The following is a 23,495-nucleotide window of genomic DNA, read 5'->3' as shown; positions in this document are numbered from 1 at the left end:
AAGTGAACAACACTCTCCAGGAAGTAGGCATATCTATATCCAAGTCTACCATATATAGAAGACTGCATGAAAGAAAAAACAGAGGGTACACTGCAAGGTGCAAGCCACTCATAAGCCTCAAGAATAGAAAGGCTAGATTGGACTTTGCTCATAAACATCTAAAAAAGCCAGCACAGTTCTGGAAAAACATTATTTGGACAGATGAAACCAATATCAACCTTTACCTGAATGATGGCAAGAAAAAAGTAAGGAGAAGGCATGGAACAGCTCATGATCCAAAGATTACCACATCATCTGTAAAACAAGGCGGAGGCAGTGTGATGGCTTGGACGTGCATGGCTGCCAGTGGCACTGGGACACTAGTGTTTATCGATGTGACACAGGACAGAAGCAGCTAAATGAATTTTGAGGTATTCAGAGACATACTGTCTGCTCAAATCCAGCTAAATGCAGTCAAATTGATTGAGAGGCGTTTCATAATACAGATGTACAATGACCCAAAACATACAGCCAAAGCAACCCAGGAGTTTATTAAAGCAAAGAAGTGGAATTTCCAACGACTTTCCTCGTTTGTCAGCGTCGTTGGTTACTTTTTTTACGAACGATTTTTGCCCAATCGATCGTTCGTCGTTCGTTCGTCGTTCATTTTGAACGATAAAAATTGGAAGTGTGTACGCAGCTTAAGTCTCCAGTTGTATGTGTACTGGTTCCGTGTTGTGATGCCTTTAAGCCTGATGGATGAACTGATGGATGAACCTGGATACAGGAACCAAGTAAACAGAGGGAGGCCACATGGTAAGCTGGCCACCCAGGCCTCTTTGCAGGAGATAGTATAGGAACTAAACCTCAGATAACAGAAGATCCAGTTCTGTAGGAGCTTGATCCACTTACAAATGCCTCCCAATTCGGTAGATGGGGCTGGATTGTGATGATGGAGAATATGCTGGTTTTGCACTATGAAGCCGTCTCTGGGCCTCACAAAAAAGATGGCTGCCCAGATCCCCCAGTGAGGTATCATGCACAGCTCAGGTATAGTGTGTGTAAGGATCCCAAATGTTTTGGGTCTTGATCCATCCTGTAATGGCCCCCTAATCAGATAGATGCAGGAACAGCCAGGAGGAGAGATGCAGGCTTTACAGGCAGATAAAGCTGCAGAGCACCACATGGAAAGGCTAAAATGGCCCCCCGGGACATGCCTGTATCAGCTGCCTCCGAGACTAGGCTTGCTCCGGAGCCGGATGCTGGTGAAAGAGAAGGTGCTGTAGCTGTCTGGCAGCAGCACTCTGCAATTCAAGCCGGCCGGATCAGGTTACGTGTGCAGGGATGCCTCGGGGATCGCAGAAAGAGTCGGCTTTTAATAGAGCTGGCACGGATGACTCCTCTCCTCCTTTTTTTAATGGTTTGGTAAATTGCTTTTGCTAAGACCTTACATCTTTTTTGAGTACTTACAGCAGTATATTTTTATGATTGATGTTGTCAAACCACAGGTGAATATCCTAGGTACACATGCTTTAAACATTAACCTATTCGTAAATCATTTAAAAGTAATAATTACCTATTTTATAATCTATCCCATAGTAGTTTAAATAAAATTGAGCACTGCTTTTCTTCTCAGTTAAAAGTTCGTCTAGCCATGAAGGGAAACAAACTACCCCTGTATACTAGCTGAAAGCTTTCAGGGTCAGTTGTGGTCCCAAGAATGGGCACATTGCTATCTGAAATGTCTTTGGAAGCATCCAAGAGTGTTTAACTACAAATTTATATCATGTGCTTAGATACAAAGTGCTGACGCCTATCATAACACTTTCTATAAAGTAAAAAACACTATAGAAAAATAAAGAAGCTATCTGTTAGCACTCCAGGGTGCTATTTTTGTGACCATTCAGTGCTCAGGAGTACTAAATGCCACAGGTTTTAATTACTAGTATAAACATAGGCTAAAACTGCCAATTTTTTCTTTTTACGGTAGTTATTTGTTTTTAATGTGTGTGGGTTTTTTTCTTCCCAATCCAGATTTCTCGGTATGGAAAACTCTCTTCAATATGTTTTATTGGGTACTCTCTGCCTGTGTGCTGTACCCGCCAGCTTCATGGACAGCTTATGGTCAACAAAGTAAGCTAAAATAAAATTTGTTTTGCCAAAATGGTTTAACTTTTTGATCAATTTCAGTTGTGAGTTTTGTTTTCTTGCAATTGGCATTGCTTATGATTATACATAGAGGGGTTTCTGTACATTGCAATCATGATATTTTATTTTTTAATGACCTGCTCACCTCAAGAATAGTGAGTAGAGAGGTGTTAAATTTTGGATTACTGCACCTGGTTTAGACTAGATCATTGTCACTGATATATGTTACTATTTATCTATGGATTTAAAACACAGATGGATAACAGACATGCAAATAAAATTGGACAGTATGATAACAGAATGTATTATTAATAAACAGGATTTATATAGCGCCAACATAATAAACATTAAACATTAAAAAGGGGTTGCAAATGACAGACGAATACAGACAGAAGAAGATGGGTAGGCAAGTTTGAAAAAATGGATTTTGAGTGCTCTTTTATATGAGCAGAAAGTAGGAGCAAGCCGAATAGGACAAGGAAGACCAATCCAGAGAGTTGTGGCAGCTCTAGAAAAGTCTTAAAGCCGTCCGTGTGATGAGGTTATAAGTGAGGAAGTCTGTAGTAGGTCATTGAAGGAGCTGAGAGAGCAGCTAGGGGAGTTTTATTTTATATATATTAGGATAAGATGGACAAGAACTGTGGAAGGATTTGAAGGCAAAGCACAGGAGCTTGAATTTGATTCTAAGGTGAAATGGAAGCCAATTAAGAGCACAATAAAGAGATGCAACAGAAGAAGAGTGGTGGAAAGGATGGATGAGTCTGGCTGCAGCATTCATATTAGATTGTAAAGGAGAGAGTTGGGTTAGTGGAAAACCAGAGAGGAGGATGTTGCAGTAGTCCAGACAAGAGATACAAGCGTGTACAAGACGTTTGGTGGTCTTTGGGCAGAGGTAGGGGTGGATTTTGGAGATGTTACGTAGGTGAAAGTGACAGGACCTGGAAATAAGATTGTAAATTAATAGTATTGGTAACAGTTAGGAATATGTCAGGGGTAGATTTGGAATTTGAGGAGGGAAGATGAGTTTTGTTTTATCCTGATTGAGTACCAGAAATCTGTCAGACATCCACAATGAGATGGCTGACAGGCAGCATGAAACTTTATCCAGGACTATTGGTGACAAGTGAGGGGTGGACAAATAGATTTGAGTGTCATCGGCATACAGATGGTACTGTAAGCCAAAGGAAGATATGAGACTACAGAGAGAGGAGGTGTACAGGGAAAAGAGAACCGGTCCAAGGAGTGACCCTTGGGGAGTGACCCTCGGGGTCCAACAGGGAGGAGAGCAGGGAAGGAGGTATTATCATTGAAAGGAGCGGTCAGAAAGCTAGGAAGCAAACCCAAGAGAGAGCAGTGTCACTGATACCAATGGAGCGCATGATTTGTATTAGAAGGGGGTGATCAACAGTGTCAAAAGCAGAGGAAAGATCAAGAAGGAAGAGGGAAATATTGCCTTGGGACTTAGTTAGGTCCATAAATATTTGGACAGAGACAACTTTTTTCTAATTTTGGTTCTGAACATTACCAAAATTAATTTTAAAAGAAACCACTCAGATACAGTTGGACTGCAGACTTTCAGCTTTAATTCAGTGAGTTGAACAAAAAGTTTGCATACAATTGTGAGAAACTAAAGCCTTTTTTAACACATCACTTCATTTCAGGAGCTCAGAAATAATTGGACAATTGACTCAAAGGCTATTTCATGGGCTGGTGTAGGCAATTATTTTGTTATATCATCAATTAAGCAGATAAAAGGCCTGGAGTTGATTTAAGGGGGGTGGTTGTATGTGGAAGATTTTGCTGTGAACTGACAACATGAGGTCAAAGGAGCTCTCCATGCAGGTGAAACAAGCCATCCCTAAGCTGAAAAACCAGAAAAAAAAAACATCTGAGAAATTGCTACAATATTAGGAGTGGCAAAGTCTACAGTTTGGTACATCATGAGAAAGAAACAAAGCACTGGTGAACTCCGCAACACCAAAAGACCTGGACGTCCACGGAAGACAACAGTGGTGGATGATCGCAGATTCATTTCCATGGTGAGATAAAACCCCTTCACAACAGCAAACCAAGTGAACAACACTCTCCAGGAAGTAGGCGTATCGATATCTTAAGTCTAACATAAAGAGAAAATTGCATAAAAGTTCTCAGAATTCACAGTTCTGGAAAAACATTCTTTGGACAGATGAAACCAAGATCAACCTTTACCAGAGTGATGGCAAGAAAAATATATGGAGAAAGCGTGGAACAGCTCATGATTCAAAGCATACCACATCATCTGTAAAACATGGCAGAGGCAGTGATGGCTTGGGCGTGCATGGCTGCCAGTGGCACTGGGACACTAGAGTTTATCGATGATGTGACACAGGACAGAAGGAGCTGAATGAATTTTGAGGTATTCAGAGACATACTGTCTGCTCAAATCCAGCTAAATGCAGTCAAATTGATTGAGAGGCGTTTCATAATACAGATGTACAATGACCCAAAACATACAGCCAAATCATCCCAGGAGTTTATTAAAGCAAAGAAGTGGAATATTCTTGAATGGCCAAGTCAGTCACCTGATCTGAACCCAATTGAGCATGAATTTCATTTGTTGAAGACTAAATAAACTTCAGACAGTAAGGCCCACAAACAAACAGCAACTGAAAGCTGCTGCAGTAAAGGCCTGGCAGAGCATTAAAAATGAGACAACCCAGCATCTGGTGATGTCCATAAGTTCAAGACTATAGGCTGTCAAGCCAGCAAAGGATTTTCAATCAAGTATTAGAAATGAACATTTTATTTTCAGCTTTTTGATTTGTCCAATTACTTTTGAGCCCATGAAATGAAGTATTGTGTTAAAAGGCTTTAGTTCCTGACATTGTTATGCAATCTTTCATTTAAATTAATTGTGGTAATGTACAGAACCAAAATTAGTAAAAAGATGTCTCTGTCCAAATATTTATGGACCTAACTGTAACTGATGAGGTCATTGGCTACTTTAGTAAGGGCTGTTTCGGTGGAATGGGCAGCTCGAAAGCCAGTCTGGAGAGGGTCAAGAAGAGAGTTGGTGCTCAGGTAATCGGTGAGTCTTTTGTAGAAAAGGCACTCAAAAAGTTTGGAAACATATGGGAGAAGGGAGATGGTACCGTAGCTAAAAGGTATTGAGGGGTCTAGTGAGGGTTTCTCCAGTATAGGGAGAATAATGGCATGTTTGAAAGGGGAGAGGTAGATACCAGTAGAAGGAGGGGGAGGCGGAAAAAACTGATGCAGTTTAAAAAGAGATGATGCAGACTTAAAAAGAGGTGAAAATGAGAGAGGGCGGGGTAGGAATGACTCTGTATGTACCGTTAGGTAAGAGAATGTAACCCACACCACCCCCTACTCTGTTGTCAGGTCTAGGGGTATGTGTAAAGTGCAGGCCTCTATAGGAGAGAGCAGCAGGAGGGGCAGAGTCTGAGGAGGAAAGGAAAGTTTCAGTGAGAGCCAGGAAGTTTAAAGATTTATAGAGGAGAAGGTTGTTTATAGAGGTTAATTTAAATAAATTGCCAACAGATCTGGCATTCCATAGACTGCCAGAAAAAGGGGGTAATAACTTATGGATAGAGTCAATGGGGATAATGTTAGGAGGAGGGAGTATCTTCCTGAAAGTGTAGGGAAGAGAGAGGCTGTAGGAGGGACCAGGGTTGGGTGAGATGTCACCAGAAAGAAGCAGTAGGGAATATAGTAATGCAATAGTACATATCTGTGGAAATAAGTTGCAAAATCCAGAGGTCTCATCATTTTTCAAAAAGTCTTGACCGATGATCATACAGTTAACCAGAACTTGCTATGTGCAAAGACTCCAGGTTAGACGTAGAGCTGTGTTCTAAATTCCACAAGAAGTGAAAAATGGCCAATGCTTGACTAATAAACGTCCAACCAGTATCTTGCCTAATAAGGATGCCAGCTAAGGTATGAGTTAAATTTCTTTAAAATGACCTCACAAAAGGCATATATTGGTGAGACATTGTGGGATACAGTTTTAGTTAATATCAATAAACATAGGGAAAAGGTGTGCACTGGGCCTGGGCTACATAACTGTATGTGAGCTCAGTATAATTTCTTGGTGCTCCCTGTTACCAAAGAGTTGTGGGCCAGTAGCATCAAGTTTCATATAAATGAGAATGGATGTGGGCACCTTATTAGCCAGGGACAACGAACTGATCGGTCCCCTAACCACATCCATGCACCTCCTAGCAGCATATCTCTGGATGCTTGTACTGACAAGGTTTTCAACACGGTTTTTGTAGGTTCACATGGAGATAAGAAATTATATAAGGGCTTTTTAGGGCACTATGGTGAATATTAGTAAAATCAACACATTTTTATGAATGATTTATAATTTTACAATACAATTAACGCATGATAAAAAGAAAATGTGTGCATCAAAAATAAAATTAATTCAACAGATTGAACTATGATTACTTAATCGTAGAGAGATTGTGGTATGATAATGTATCACATATGTTCAAAGATCAAGCTACAGTCTCGTGTCTGATGCGTTTCGCCTGCTTTGGCTTTCTTAGGGGAGGTGGAGACTTGAACATTTGTACTACAATTATTAGAAAGATATATATATAGTGTCCATTACATATAAATACACAGTACCAAACCATCAAAAGATATATATAAAAAACATTTAACAATGTTCACAATTACAGACAGAGAAGCACTTGAAAATGGTAACCCCAATAATGGTATTATTTACATGATAAGTATATATTAATTTAATTTTTGACAACTTACAAAGTTGTTGGAAAATGGTTTCTCGATGTAATATTCAATTTTGATTTCAATATGAATGGATCCCCCACACGAAAGGGAAAATAGCCAAAATCTATTAACGATTATATATTCAATAATCCAAAGGTGAGACTGGTGATGAAATTATTTGGGAATGTGACATATGTTGGCTGTGTATAGGAAAACCTAATATCTAATGAAGAAAGGATGTGAATATAGATTGTGTGTATTGGGATTAAATATTGTACAGAAAAACAGGTATAACTCCCTTTTAGTTTGGGAACTGTTTGAAGGTCTCAATTACCTTTGGAAGATTTGGGGTGTTCCAAAGGGTTCCAAAATGGGAACCCCTTTCAAAGCATAAAATCTCTGAATGGAAAGGGGCTAACTGGTAAGCCATATAAGAAAAGTTACTTAATTCTGGTGTTAGTGTTTAGAAATTGGTGCTGGTATTAATTCAAGGGTATATGTCAATATAAAGGTTTCTCTTGCCTATTAATTGATGTATATTCTCTCTATTCTATTGTGATACCACACAGAGGATATTCTGCTGTTCTTGGTGTGAGAAGAAAAGATCTAGAATTTATTTATTAGAAAAAGCAATCGGTTTATTAGAATACAAAATTGGTGGGGAGTTACATTAAGACTAAGTACTTACTTGTAGGATGCCAACAGAGTATGTGCTTGTGTGTGAATTGTCAAAAACATTGCCAAAAAAGCAAATGTTTTTGTGGTGGAGAGAGAACTACAGAAGACGCCCCAAATAGTAATTTTTTCCACCTTCATATCAAATTCCCCATATACATACTTTTGTCAATCTGGTAACCCAAGACATTGCAAAATTAGAAGCATGGACCTCAAAACAACTGACAATTTATAACCTAATTTGTAGCAAGCTCTTTTCAAACTTACAAAAAAAACAAAAACATTTTGTCATTAAGCCATCTGACAAAGGTGGGAATATTGTAATTTTGGATCAAAGTTATTAACAAATTTGCTTTAAAATCCAACACCATCCTCTGTGGTACAAGAAAATATCTGGTCACATGATTGAACAGTTTTACTCTGAATACTATTCAATCATTAACCAAGCTTCCCAGTTTGGAACTACTGATTCGAAAATAAGAGATTACTTGAACACTAAATATCCTATTTTACCCACTTTTTATTCACTTCCGAAAGTACATAAGGGTCTAACAAACCCATCTAGATGTCCAATCATTTCACGTATCGGTTCAATATCATATCGAATGCAAGTGAGTTGGTGGACGCTTATTTAGGACCTATTGTCACCTCCCTTCCATCCTATTTAAAGAATACCTTGGAACTGCTTGAATGCACTTCCCAACTCATGTTCCACCAGACTCCACACTGGTCACAATTGATGTGGAGGCGCTATATTGTAGCATATCCCACTCTAAAGGATTGGAAGTTGTCCTAAACTACTTGAACATTTTTTATCCTGCAACATTTTTTTTTATCTTGAAAAGATACATCGATGATATCTTTTTAGTTTTGGACAGGGTCTAAATTACCTTTCAAAGTTTTTCTCAGATTTACAACAAAATGATTACAATCTTAAACTTTTATGTTTCCTAGCGTAAACATAAATACCACTCTAATCAGTAAGGAAACTGCAGGTAACACCATCCTGCACATGAAGAGTCCTTACCATCCCATCCTTAAAAAAGAGCATTCATCTGAGCCAATACTTCATACTGAGGTGGATCTGCAAGGATCTGAATGATTTCAAAAAAGAATCCTATGCCTTAAAGGCAGGACTCCTCTTTAGGGGTTATAGTAAAAACCTTTTGAAAAAAGCCTACCAAAGAGCCCTAACATCAGATCGTCAACAGCTCATTTCATAAAACAAATCTCAATCATTTAAAGACCCTATCAGGGTCATTGCAACTTTTAACAATCAACATAAGAGATCCAAAATATCCTACAAAAACATTGGAACATTTATTTGGGTTATCAAAAAAACGTATAAATTTCTTTATCAATACCCCAGCATTAGATATCGGAAATCTTCTTCAGTCAAGAACACACTAGTACACAGCTAATAATCTGAAACATCCCCCGGCACACCTATGGGGGAAACTCCAGGCACATTTAGATGTGGGAAATGCTCACAATGTCCATGGCTTAATGAGCAATAATAGTTTATCCTTCTGAGCAAGGAATGGCATAGAATTCGACATCACGTCGATTGCTCTACATCGGGAGTGATCTATCTTATTTCTTGTATATATGGCAGATTTTATATAGGTAAAACTCGGAGAGCACTGTGCAAACAAATGTATGAAAACATTTATTCAATAAACAGAGAAAATGATAACACCAAAAGGCTATCATGTAGGCACAAGACACAATTTTGACAATAGAGCTATCTCCTTTTCAGTTTTTGAAAAAATATCCCCCAACCCTAGAGGCCGAGATATAGATAACATGTTACTTAAAATGTACCCTTACCCTTTAAGCTTTGACCCCCTGGGTTTGAACGACATGCTGTCTTTTAAACCCTTTCTATAATACATTACTATAGTAAATATGATACATTGTATAAATTATCTTTCTCTATTTCACATAATGTATCCCTTTTTGGGAACACAATACTAATATTTAGATGGATCTGGGTGGGTAAAACATACATTTGTATATGAATATGAAAAATTTTGCATTGGTTATGTTTTTTTCCAAGACCCAAATGAAAGCCTCTCTTTATTTTCCCTTTATGTCATACCTATCTACTCAGTTAAGACTGATAAATTTCCACACTATTAGTGTTTTTACACAAGGATATAATGATGTATTCCCCTTATTTTATAAAAATAGTTGTTGGATTTTTGAAATAGCAGTTTTTTGCTGATTTATGAGGATTTAATGTGTTAGCATAATAGGCCTAATCATTGGCTGATTTGAACATAAATGTTTGTCTAAAGTCTACTCTCATACTCATTCAATTTAAATACAGCTTTTTCCTGTATTTTTATTACATTGTAAAGACTATAACCCTGATTCATCAATGAAATGCGCGTATGTATGCGCCAGTCAGCAAGCTCTATTAGCTGAGTCGAGCCCGAGTTCTAGTAAACTCGCCTGCGGGTTTCCTGCAAGGATGAGCAAAGATCTCGAATACGCCAATTAAGGCAATTTATTCTCAGCTGGGTGATTCAGGAGTGGATGTTAACCTCAATAGTGAGGTGATGGCAATTGATTAGCGCACACCTGCGTCCTGTTCTTACGGGTCTATTTTACAGGTCAGTTTGAATCTTTAATGCTTGTTGTTTTTTTTGTGTAAGTGCTACTTTTTTATGTTACATTCTACTCAATCACATTTGAGTTATAGTTATATAACTCATATAGTTACATTTGTTGCACTTGTTACTTTTTGTTTTGGTTGCAAAACTGCAAACTAATTTCTATCAAGCCGTATATATACTAAGTAGCACTTTCAAATATGTCATCACACAATAGTATGAGTGTAAAAAAATATGTGAACAAACATTTGTGACCTGATTAAATTTCATTCTAGTTTGACTTTAGAGAAATGAAATGTTTTAGTAATGGATTATAGGCAAAAAAAAAAAAATATATATATATTGACTTACTCACCTCAGCTTGGTAGTGGAAGCACATAAAGGTGGATTCCTTCTTTTAACGAGAAGCAGTATCCTCCATGAATGTTGCTTGTAGCCAAGCCCATGATATCAGAAATCATGGGAAGAAATAGGCAATCTTATCAATGTGAAGCAATATGGTCCAAAAAGCCCTCTTTGCCTATTTCTTCTTATAATTTCTCTTTTCAATGTATATGTACACACATCTAAATGCACACATACAAAGGTCACAATAAAATATAAAAACACGTAAAAACAAACAAAAAAAACACACATCACATCACTAAATTTACACTAAATGACAAAAAAATAAAAAAAACAAACAAAACACATGTAAACCTACACTTCCATATAAAGCCAAAATAGTTAAAAAAAAAAAAAATGGTCCAACAAATATTGCATTCAAAAAATACTTATCAAACCAAGAGCCCCTCCAAGAAAAAAAAAGACAAAAGGAAAAAGCAAGTTAAACCACATCCTTATATATGCTCAAATTCACTTGCAATTAGCACTTGCGCAGTCTGTCAAAATTGGCTGTTTGGTTTTTTTGTGCAATTGGACATTTCATAATTATTGATTGATATGATCCTTTAGATTTGTACGCCAGTAAACAGATATTCTATTAAAAAAATAAAATAAAGTTGAGGAGGATTTAATGTTAAAAGTATTTTCACACACACACACATATATATATATATATATATATATATATATATATATATATTTATTATTATAACAACTATAGTATTTTCAATTTTATATATATATAATATAAATATATATATAATTGTAATTACTATAGTTATAGACACACATATACAATGTTCTCCCCAGCCCCTTTTAGCTGGGCACACCACCCGGCACTTTTCAGTAACCACCCGGCTGTTTTTATGTGGCTACTGAAAAGTTGGGTCACAATACATCGGCTGCCACCCGCCTACAATTTCTTCCCACCCGGCTCAAAAGAATTCCTGGGTTGAGCACTGATATACATATATATCTATAGAAGCAAACAAGAACGTGTGTGTGCTTGTGCCTTTTGTGGGAAAATCTAGTCCGATGGCAAAGCCAAGGTTTCGCTTGCGGAAAGTTGCAAGATTTACCCCTAGGCGGCTCCTCCGATCAGGCATCGTAAGCGTTTAGATAGGTGCCTATGTAGAGGAGCTGAACTCCGTTAACTCTTGCCCAACAGGAAAGAAATTTCATTTTAAAATATGCTTTTTTCTTAGTGCATATAGATGTTTTAAACATTTGAACAGCACAAACATTTTTTTTAGGGCTAAGGGTAATATGTGTGACATTAGAAAGAATGCTTTTTGAGGGGAACAGTGACTTTTAATGCAAGCTCGCCAGTGTCAAACTGCCAGGGATGCGCGGACCTAGTAGCGAGATCTTTTCTGTTGCTAACTTCCACGCGAATACGCCAGCGCCTGAAATTTAGTTGATGAACTGATTGAAGGCTTCCGATTTTGGATCGCGAATATGAATGCCCGAGCGAGCCTCCGATTTTGCTTGGGGAATCGGGGCTTATATGTGTATAAATCTCCTATCATAGCAAAATACATATAAACTGTTTTGTAGTTTTGAAAAAATCCTTTTAATGGAACATGGTTTTTATAAAACTTTTCCATATTATTATTTACAGCTCCCCTTGAATGACATCAATATCAAATTCTTTACAGTTAAAACACCCACCCCACACTATCCTTTCATAAATAATTTATTTGAACATATATTAACGTATATAACATTTTTATTAGATCTACATTTTCCCTCTATGTTCTCTACGAAGGTCGGGAGGCACATCTCCATTTTCCTTCCAGGAGGGTGCTAGTAGTATGACAGCATGGGAATCCCCGTTTGCCTGTATCCGTCCCTCATTTGGGTACCGGATCAACTCTGGTGCCCAGGACCTGCTATAGGTAGAATTCTCTTCTCCCGTGTTGGCAGGTGAGAGCACACAGGGGAAGTTCCATTTTTCAGCTAACCACACCTAGGGGAGTACCCAACAGAGTCCTCCCAATCTGTATCACACATGTGCTGGGGACTCCAAATGAATCATTTACATGAGGGCAGGAGCCGTTTTTGATTTCTGTTTTCAAACTTTTCTCTATGCGTCCGCACCCTACGCACGCACGCATGAACATAATTAGTGTTAACCCCTTATAAGAGTAGTCTGTCTGCTGCACACAGCCTCTTTTTGCTGGATGCGGACGCACAAGCTCTTTCCATATACCACCAACTTTTAAATATAGTAAGTCACATATATTTTCTTCCATAGATGTTTGCTTATGTAATTGGAAGCATGATATACACTCCTTTTCCTTTTATTAGTAAGTTTTTCTTCTCCTCTTTTCTTCCGTTTCTCTCTCCACCACAAAAACATTTGATTTTTCTGTGATACCTCTGTGTGGTATCACAAAACGTAATAGAAACCTTTATATTGACATATAACCTTAAGGTGCGTACACACTTCCAATTTTTATCGTTCCAATCGAACGACGAACGATCGATTGGGCAAAAAATCGTTGGTAAAAAAGTAACCAACGACGCCGACGAACGAGGAAAGTCGCTGGAAACGAACGTATCTATTGTGTGTACAATATCTATGAACGATCGTGTCGTTAACTCTATGTGCAGGGTCGGTGCTATACGATCGTTCGTATATATCGTGCATGAACGTTCGTCGTTCGTTTTCCAACGATAATAATTGGAAGTGTGTATGTAGCTTAAGACTGCCAGCACCAATTTCTGAACACTAACACCGGAATTATGTAATTTTTCTTATAGAACATCATTTTTTATATGTTTTTCTAGTCAACCCCTTTCCACTCAGAGATTTGCTTCGTAGAGGTTTTTATTTTGGAATTTTGGGGTGCCTTTGGAACACCCCAAATTCTCCCAAAGGTCATTGAGACCTTCAGACCGTTCTCAAACTATAAGGGAGTTATACCTATTTTTCTGTACAATATTTATTTTCAATACACCCAATCTATATTCATATATTGATTAAATTCATCTTTTCTTCATTAGATAATTTTTCCTATACGCAGTCAACATATGTCACATTGCCAATTAATTTGATCACCAGTGTCACCTTCAGAATATTGAATATTTAAATGTTAGAAGATTTCCTCTATTTTCCCTTTCGTGTGGGGGATTGATTGATTTTAAATTGAATATTAATTGAGAAAACCATATTCCAACAACTTTTTAAGTTGTCAAACCTTAAATTATTATATATTTACCATAAAAAAATAATGCCATTATTGGGGTTACCATTTTCAAGTGCATCTCTGTCTGTATTTGGGAGTATGGGTATTTGGTTTTCATATATCTTTTGATGGTTTGGTACTGTGTACTTGTATGTTATGAACACTATATATCTTTCTAATAATTGTAGATGTACAAATGTTCAAGTCTCCACCTCCCCTGAGGAAGCCAAAGTAGGTGAAACGCATCGGGTACAAGACTGCAGCTTGATCTTTGAACATATCTGATACATTATCATACCACAAACTCTCTATTATTTAGTAATCATGGTTAAACCAGTTTTATGTTATTGATGCACAAATTCTCTTTTTATCATGTATTAATTGTATTTTTAAATAATTAATAAAAATTTCTTATTTTTACTCACCATAGAGCTCTCTCTTTCTATATCCTTTCTTATCTCTTGACTAATTAATGAGGCTGGGCACATGTCTAGAACTATCCATATTTGTTGGTGTCCCCATCAGTATTTGTTTCCCTTATCCTTCCAATAGGTTCACACGGAGCTTTAGTAATGATGTAAATGCTGCCCCTGGATCTAGCCCTGTATAGACATGAAATTTGATTCGGGACTTCCATAAAATTATGCACGAGGACAGGATACATAAAGTGTAGTGTATTTTCATAATTTAGTGTGTGTTTAATTTTTTGCTTTTGCAATGTTTGCACTTCTATTCTAGCTTTGTTTTACAAGTAGAACTTTTCAGACTAGTCAATTATTGCTTTGCTTAATAGAAAAACAAAAACTGCAACACATTTCTTTTAAGGTATATTTACATACAATTTACTGGATATATAATCATTGGATTTCAAATTGGTCCGATATTTAGGTGCACTAAAACTTCCAAGTGATGAGTTCTAGAGTGGCTGGTAATGTCACATCATTGGTCATAGACAGTGCTTAAGCTCTAAGATGCAATGCGTGTGGGGGGGGGGGGCTTTGCATTTCATTTCATTTCAAAGCTAAACCTAATTAATAGAAAAAAATTATAATTTTAAAATATTTTTGTAGATCACATGAGTGGAAGAAGCTTATTTTGACTCATCATTGGCCAGTAACAGTATGCAAGGTGAGATCCTATTTGCCTACAAAAAGACTTGATATCCAAACTTTTACAACACTTTTTCTTGTTTTTTGTACTTAAGACAGGTTCTGCAATGTTCTGTTGTGTCTGATCAGGAACGTTAAAATTATTATGGTCTCAAACAGATATAGGCCACATGTTAATAAATATGTTTTATATATTTGGTTATTTTTTAAAGTTGAATCAAACTGTAAAAACTGTTCAAACAAACTGTTCTGCTTGGTAACCCCTAACATCTGCATATTGAAACTTTACAGTAAAGGCATCAACACACTAATGATCAAGGTCACTCTGCTGGATCTGTTCTTTCTGGCCTGCTGTAGCCCCCCCCCCCCCCCCAACCCTCTTTTTCCCTAGCAGGCTCACATGGCAAAAGGGATTCCCTGCTGTATGCAAAACATACAGATTGAGTACCATGAGATTTAGGGGTGTTTAGTAGCCTCGCAGATAACTGATTTTTGTTTATATTTGAGCATAATTGTGGATAACTATTTTGGCCCCAAGATGAATCATTTTTTTTTTTTTTGTTTAAGATGGCTAAAAGTGAATGTGACAAGATTCCAAACTACTGGACACTGCATGGACTGTGGTAACTTTATTTCCATTGTATATTTTCTGACGTTCCTGACCAGTGACTATATGGTTTTTCAAATAAGCCGATTATGTGTATTCTAGTCTTGGTTATGCACAGCTGGTTTAAAATGTCTGGCCATTTCAATGAACTAGTGTACTATATACAAAAAGGTTAAAAAACAGCAGGGAATCAAAGGCCGCAAAGTGTTCATTTCTCATATAAAATCAAACTTTTTTGGGGGGACTTTTAATACTTTAAAATTGTTTTTTGGGAATCAGTTTCTGTAATAGATATTCTCCAGTACCTAGTAGAATAGTCTAAATGAAATACCAACACATTTTGCCGATCGTCACTCTTTTTTTATTTATTTTAACAATACACTTATAATTACTATTACACTGGTCAACAAACATTTTCTTTACAAACAGATAAAGTAATTTTAGGTTATGTTTGATGCACAGATTCCAAATATGGTATTGGTTATGCTAGACTTGCTCTAGTTTGTTAAAATAATGACCTCAATAATAACCTCATAGAAAACTAATGAAACATGAAAATTAAACTAGATATGCCGATCTATATGTTTACAAAATTAAATTTTTGAAAAACTTCTTTTCAATTCATTCAGTATAATACAGAACTAATCACAAAGAAGTTATTGAAAAACTCTGTTTGCATGATTTCCTTTTATGCTGATGATCAGGACAATCACGTTGAAGGCTCCAGCAATTGTCTGCCATCATGTGTCTATCCCATCTGCCCTGATACCTTTCTTCCATCACCTTTTAAATCTTGATGAAACCTCTCCCCTTGTTCCTTACTGAAATCGCTAAGGTGCAAAATAGCTATGGAGATAGTGTACCTTTATGCTCATAGTAGCACCCAAATGTTTAAAGTTTAGGAGCAAGTTTTGTACCAGTTCTTCATAATTTTGTGCTTTATGGTTACCCAAGAAGTTCTTGACAACTATGACATAGCTGTGCCAGGCAGAAGCTTCAGTATGTCATGTAACTTGTGAAATTTAAATTATTTATCAGTTTCCAAATCTGGGGTCCATCAAAGATTTTGGCTTTTAATTTTTCAATACTCAATCCAGGGAAGAATCTACAAATGTATTTGAAGCAATTACCATCCTTGTTCAGAGCTCTAACAAATTGCATCATTAATCCCAACTTTATGAGCCTGATTTATTATTTATTTCTGGGTCACCCAGCTTCACTGAAGAAAGTGTATCCTCTCCAGCCTTGGAGAGCTTTAATAAATCAGGCTCTATGTCTAGTGGAGGGAGAATTATTTTTTTTTTTCTTTGCCAACCATTGGCTGGTTAATGATGTTCTCTGCCCCTATTTTCATGTTTTCCCTTGGAGGCCTTGTCATTTTTTCCAGTGATCCTGCTTTGTTCTATTCCACAAGCAGATGAAACATGGGTACTTTGTGTATCCACTTTGCTGTCCAAGTAGGAAGTTCACCATTTTTAAATCAACATATGTGGACCATTGGTGTTCATGATAGCAAAGCTTTTGTAAGACTATTTTGATATTTTCATATTCTTTACGTTTTGTTGATTTGACCAATTGAAATTGATGCATAGCAGTTGCCATAATGCAGTAAAACAGATTTAAAACTTAGAGTGGAACTGTCTATGAAAAGTTGCAGTCTTCTGCTCGCTATTCTGGTACTCCCAAATGGTCTGGTAGTCCAGGGATGTTACACAAACAGTACACAAAGTCTCCCATCTTCACTGAAATATGGTAGGAATGTCACCTTTCTTGTCCTATAAACCGTTATTTTAACTTCCAGACAGTTCTTGGATGCTAAAAGTTCAGATGCTTGTTTTGACACTTTATTATGTTATGTATTAAATCATTGGCCTATTCTTGGGAGAACTGCTGGTTTGATGAAAACTTCCTTCATATTCACTTCCACTGCTAATCCTGGATTACACTCCAAACACTATATATCCTCCATGTAAGATACAGGAATATCAGGGAGTGTACTGAACACTGGTATGGGAACATCAGCATCATGTGGCACAGTTCGTCTTGCTAATTCCAAATCAAGGTACTTCTACTTTTTTCATGTAACCATTGAAACCTTAGAAATTCACAGCACAAAAATATCAATTAATATGATGATTTTTGGGCTCTCGCTATACCATAGATACAACAAATTTAAAACTTTTCAGTTCTCCATTTTTCCATTCCGTAGACATTCTATACAAGTTTTGCATACCATATGGGAAACGCAATACTTATCTTGGTCTCCCAATTTAATACCAAAAGATGCAAGATATGCTTGTTTCACAAATTCTGTAATGTTTCTTCTCTGTTTTTGCAGGGAATATTCACTAAAAATGTTGCAAAATACATTAGGGTCATTTAAACTTCTTGAAGAACTCCTATTTCTGTAAAAAAAAGAAAATGTATGAATAAAAAGAAGGAAAATTAAAGTTCATGAAAATAATGCTACATTTAATATATAAAATGCAAAATATCGGTCTAAATAAAGATTGATAATATGCTGTGTTAACATTTGTTGTTGGTAAAATCGTCTATTTCAATTCCTGTATCACAGGAACCAGAGCCAATTCAATGAAACTGATGTAATTTCTGGATTCAGCAGACCTGAAATACACTAAAAATATTAAAAAATCCTTGGCAAAAGAAACCGACGCAAACACGGGGAGAATCTGCAAACTGCACTCCTGGCCAAGATTCGAACCTGGGACCCAGCGCTGCAAAGGCCAGAGCACTGACCTCTGAGCCACCATGCTGACCAAGCTAGTGTTCTGCAATTAAACCTAAGGAGAGGGAATATTTTTAGACATCAGCCAAAATAATTTGTAAATTCTAAGGTTCTTCTAGAAATTTGCATCACTTTTTGGAGTTCAAGGTTTTTTTTTTATTTGTTTTTTTTCAACTTTTAGGACTGATAAATCACAGATGTGCAATAATTCCTGGCATTTTGACTACTCAGAAATTAAGGTAAATATCTAGAGCTGTCACTACTTAAAAGAGTATATCATAACGCCCACAGCTTTCACTGTTAAATGTGGTTTAAGCAGCATGCTGTAATTTTAGTTTACTCTGGGGAGGTAGATGTTTATGTATCTATTAAAGTGGGCAGATGTTAAGGCGATTTCTTGCTGATCCCAGATCAGTTTATCCCTCTCTATCGTGACCTCTGTTTTTAACGCGTTTGGAGCAATGCATAACACACAAGCAGCTCAAGCATGTAGTTATATCACTTCTTCTCAAATCTTTATTATCACATCCCAGTTTATATAGTCAGACAACAAGGTGGAAGAGACTTAGTAGTTGGTTAATAACAAGAAACCTACACCTTCGCTGAGCAAGATGTTTCAAAGTAGAAAGCCTCAAGGTAAGGATGGAGCAAATATTGACCTACTGATAAGGAGGATATAATTTGTTTCAACACAACTCAATTATCTGCAAAATATAGCAAAACACACAAAAACAACTTAAATTCAAAACTCAGCAAAATGACTCTCCTTACAGCAGAAATATCTCAAAGGGATACCTTTGATCTAGAGGTAGGGGAAGTTGCTGAACATATTACTCTACTATTATAAATGTTTGAGCTTAAGCCCTAATCAATCATAAGGTTTTGCAATTTATAGGGGTTAAAATGACATTGACACTGAATACAGTGTCATTAATACAAAATTAGCACAAATAAGTGCTGTTTGATGCTATACATGTATGTACACTTGCCATCATATTCATATTAATTTTAGATTGCTTGGGTTCTGAGAAGTAGAATGTGAACAGGAAGACAGAAAAGTCTGAAATACCTCTGGTCATGAGTTACATAAGAATGCATCATTTTAGGTGACTGAAAATTGAAGCTGCTCTTTTTGTTCCAAGGTTTATACAGCATTCTATATAACGGGGGTCCCCAACCCTCACTGGTGCTCTCCCCAGCTAGGTCGGGACAAGGAACCCGCTGGGGGGCGCACTGGCCAGGGCCACTAACCATGTCTCCCGTTTGGATCGTAGGCTCAGGGCAGTGGGCAGTTGTGTCTCTGGATCTTAGCCTGTGATGGGAGAGTGGGCGGGTTCTGGCATCATGATGTCACTCTGGGGAGTGTTTCTTTCCCTTTGAGTGACTGACAGCTCCCTGCGCATGAGCGGTCCAGAGTCAATGCATTTAGTGGTCCAAGAGCTCCAAAAGGTTGGGGAAAAAAAGGGTGGGGACCACTGCTAAATAAAAGACAGAAATTCTATTGCATCTATAGCATATTTTCTAAATGAATAATGTTTACAGCCACAATAGTTTATGTAATGCAAAATGTATGAGCAGCCACAACAGCCAAGACAAAGGGCAACACTTAAGCAGCACATTCTGTTCTCTGAAGGGGTGTGGGGTTAAAAAAATTTTTAAAATTATAGTGGTTTCAGGGACACTAAATCAGCCTCCCCCTTGGTCCTATACTGAAAAACCTACACTTTTGTCATATTGTCTAGTAAAATGTTGGTAACAAATACATTTTTTATTTTAATATATTGAATGCCCCTTACAAAACACAGGTCCACTACAACTCCTTTTGTTTAATTTAGTGTGACCGAAAAAGCAAAGTGCACCAACCCAAACTGCCAACATGCTGCACTTTGTACTTGTGTTACACACCACTCACCTGTGTTAATCACATACCATTTCAATGTTGTTGTGTGACTTTTAATTGATAAGTAATTTTATATAAAAAGAACTAAGTTTAAGTTTTTTTTATGCAGGACATTTTGGCAGATATGAACAAGTGGTGGCCTGATGTCCTCCATCCAAACGGTTCTCAACTCTGGTAAACAAATAATGTAATTGAGGAAATAATAAATTATATGATTTTAATGTCAAGGGTAAGGTAGATCACACTTCTTGGAAATCTGGGGAAACTCTACAGTTCTGCAATGTTGATATAATGGTTATACTTGGGTCTATCAATATCTGTGGATTGTTAGATACAAAAACAAGTGTAGTTTTTAATGACTGAAAATTTTTAGAGATGCAAAATGATACAGATAATTCCAGGGAGAATAACAAATGTGAGTGTTAAAAAAATGGAGAAGGCAAGTAAAAGATTATAATAGGGATCAGATTAACCTAGGGATGATAAAACTGGGGTAAGAAATTTAAAGGGAGAAACCAGCTTAGAGTCAAAAAAAGTATTAACGGAGCCAAATTGGGTGGTAACACACTTTTCACCATGAACATTTTTTCATGAGCATGAGTCAAGGTCTCAAACTACATCAGTATTGATAGGTGTGTCGAACATTTTTTTTAGAATTTTGTATTTAGCAGCTATTGGAACAATAAACACTTAAGTGGTCAGGCATTCATCTAGTGGAAGGAAATGCAAAATAAATAAAAGTACAAAGTCCTTCAATCGAACCTGTTCTGAAACAAACCTGGAGGTAGCAATTAAAGTTGTGATTGTCCTGTGTTGTGTTTTTTTTTTTTTTTTCTCTTAGGAAGCATGAATGGCAAAAACATGGAACCTGTGCAGCATCCTTGCCATGTTTGAACACCCAGCACAAATACTTTAGCAAAGGTCTTGAACTGTATACACATGTGAATCTTAACAGGTACTTTACTTTCTTTGGTGGTGGTGTTGGGGGGGGGGGGGGGGGCTAAACTTTGGATCTCCTGTGACTGACAAGGAGGCTTCTCTGCTACCTTCAAGAGTTCTTTTGGTGCTGCACATCTCTACCAGTATCAGCTGGTGCAGTTAAACGCAGTTATTTTCAGAATAAATTAAGTAGTGGGGAAAGGTTTTAGGTCCTACACTTAAAAACTTCTTACCAACATAAGTTGGAAATATGCACGTTTTCGATGTGACAAAGGTGTAGAGTGGTTCTCAACCATACTGAGCAGTTCCTCCATGGGTATATTCGGTTACAAGTAATAGTTGTGTAAGGGCCTCTATAATGTCAGTATTGGAATTGGAAAATTCTTAACTGGTATTTGTTTTATATTGGGGAGGTTTGTTCATATCTTGTCCATATCCAGATTCCTTTTGAAGTGCATTTCGGGGTGATGTGCCAAAAGACACATGGGAATAAGGGCATTTTGTCATTCAGCATGACAAGCCTGTTGGATGTGAGAAGATTCATGTAGGCTACAGAGCAGGATTTACTTTACAGTATGTGGTTGATATTTCTAACACACACACACTCTCACACACACATACACACACACACACACACACACACACCAAACAGTGGGATTATCTACAGATTTTTATTGTTTTATTGTGCACAATGAGATGAACATACTTTCTTGCACTTCCGATTTCTTGCACCGTCCAGATTTAAAAAATTGTATTTTAAACTGATAAAAAAAGGGGTTAACAGTGTAACAATGTTTGGTTTTATATGTATTGAGTATATGTGCCTTATGTGAATTTTTCAAGGATTGACTGTATAAAGTAAAGTTTCAACATGAACTGACATTATTTATTTTAGTGCTCTTGAAAAGGCTGGCATTAAACCTGCAAATATGTACAAGGTGAGAAGCACTCGGTTATCTTTAGAAATGTTTTTTGTTTCTGTAAATTACATGGGTGGGCGGGTGAATAAAATAGCATGGCTTCAGGCTATTCACTTACCACCCCAATCCTATTACATAATACAAGAATTATGTACTTTAAGTTGGTAATTATGGATCTCTTGCTCCTAAATAATCTTTTTGTGCATTATTGGCAAAAGTGAATCCTATCCCAGTATTTGGTCTGACCCCCTTGCATCAAACATTTGTGGTAACCGCTGCTTGATCAGTCCTACACATCCTTACAGAACTAGCAGTTCATGTGAGGAAACCCACCACCAGAGATGAAGCTGCTTTCAGGTTTTCCTCAACATTTTCATTTAGATTGTCAGGACTTTAATCTTGACCTTTCCAGAGCATTCACTCTCGCCACCATATTTCAGAAATGGAATAAGGTTCTTATGCTGGAATGCAGTGTTTCTCCAAATGTAACGCTCCTCATTTAGGCCAAAAAGCCCTATGGTTGGCTTTACCCATCCACAAAACAATGTTCCCATATCCTTCTGATTTGTCCATGTAATCCTTAGAAAACTTTACACTCACTTTTAAGGGACTGTTCATGAAGGGCAAATATTTTTGAACAGTGTGGATTCTGACAGTGATTGAATAGTACTGACCTAATATACACAATGTGAATAATCTTATAACAATGCAAAAATGAAGTCATTAAGTTGGTAAATGTCAGGTATGTGCACTGGGAACAACATTGTAATGTTGTGCATGTATCTGTGTTTAGTGAAAAGTGGATTTAAACTAATGTTTCAAGAGATTAAAACTTCATTGGTATTATTAGGGGGCAGTATTTAGTAAGCAGTCAATTTGGCATTCACCAAAAACTTAGAATCCTCAGGGTCCATTTGTTTTCAAAGGAGATTTGCAGTAAAGAAATAAAGAAATGTTCAGAAAATATCAGATTCATGGTTTAATAAATTGACCCCTTAATGTGTCTAACCTATTTGCATTATCTGCTGGTTAATCAGACATAAAATGATGACTTTTATAGCCAACAAAAAATTAAGTATTTTAAAGCATTTGATAGAAACTTAGGATGTTAAGGAAGAGCAATAGAATAAAACTAAGAATTTAAATATATCACTGGAAAACTCTGCACTAATAATGTGCTATAACAAAGTGTTTTATGAATATAATTTATCTGTTTCTGTTCAGATGGAAGAGATTAAAAATGCAATTTTGAATGTATATGGAGCAATGGCAAAAATCCAGTGTCTTCCACCACAGCAGGTAAATATTTATTTTTGTATTTTAAAGATTTTATTGAAAACTTTCAAAAATAAACGACGGCAGTTGTGTTGTAAACTTAAACACATATAAAGATATAACAAAACAAATATTCCACACTTTTACAAAGTAAAACTCCTTACATATGGTAACAACAATTACAGAAAAAAAATTCTCTTCAGCCAAAAAAAAATTAAAATTACAAAGCCTCAAAAAACCTGGAATGACATTTATACAGTTATATAT

The 23,495-nt window shown here is 36.8% G+C and overlaps 1 protein-coding gene across 1 annotated transcript in view; it reads left to right on the top strand.

The window, feature by feature from the left end:
* The window catches only part of RNASET2 (ribonuclease T2), a 35,730-nt gene that overhangs the window by 9,571 nt on the left and 2,664 nt on the right, over window positions 1–23,495 (top strand). The window contains exons 2-9 of the mRNA XM_072409076.1: window positions 2,014–2,112; window positions 14,803–14,860; window positions 15,409–15,464; window positions 18,376–18,433; window positions 20,204–20,268; window positions 20,936–21,049; window positions 21,929–21,971; window positions 23,178–23,252. Of these exons, the coding sequence (XP_072265177.1) occupies window positions 2,024–2,112; window positions 14,803–14,860; window positions 15,409–15,464; window positions 18,376–18,433; window positions 20,204–20,268; window positions 20,936–21,049; window positions 21,929–21,971; window positions 23,178–23,252 (558 nt within the window). The 5' untranslated portion in view covers window positions 2,014–2,023. The remainder of the gene's footprint in view (window positions 1–2,013; window positions 2,113–14,802; window positions 14,861–15,408; window positions 15,465–18,375; window positions 18,434–20,203; window positions 20,269–20,935; window positions 21,050–21,928; window positions 21,972–23,177; window positions 23,253–23,495) is intronic.

The sequence above is a fragment of the Pyxicephalus adspersus genome, chromosome 4 (genome assembly GCF_032062135.1).
Source record: "Pyxicephalus adspersus chromosome 4, UCB_Pads_2.0, whole genome shotgun sequence".
Taxonomy (NCBI): domain Eukaryota; kingdom Metazoa; phylum Chordata; class Amphibia; order Anura; family Pyxicephalidae; genus Pyxicephalus; species Pyxicephalus adspersus.
The sequence above is the reverse complement of the archived record's forward strand: the minus strand, read 5'-3'. Positions and strand labels throughout refer to the sequence as shown.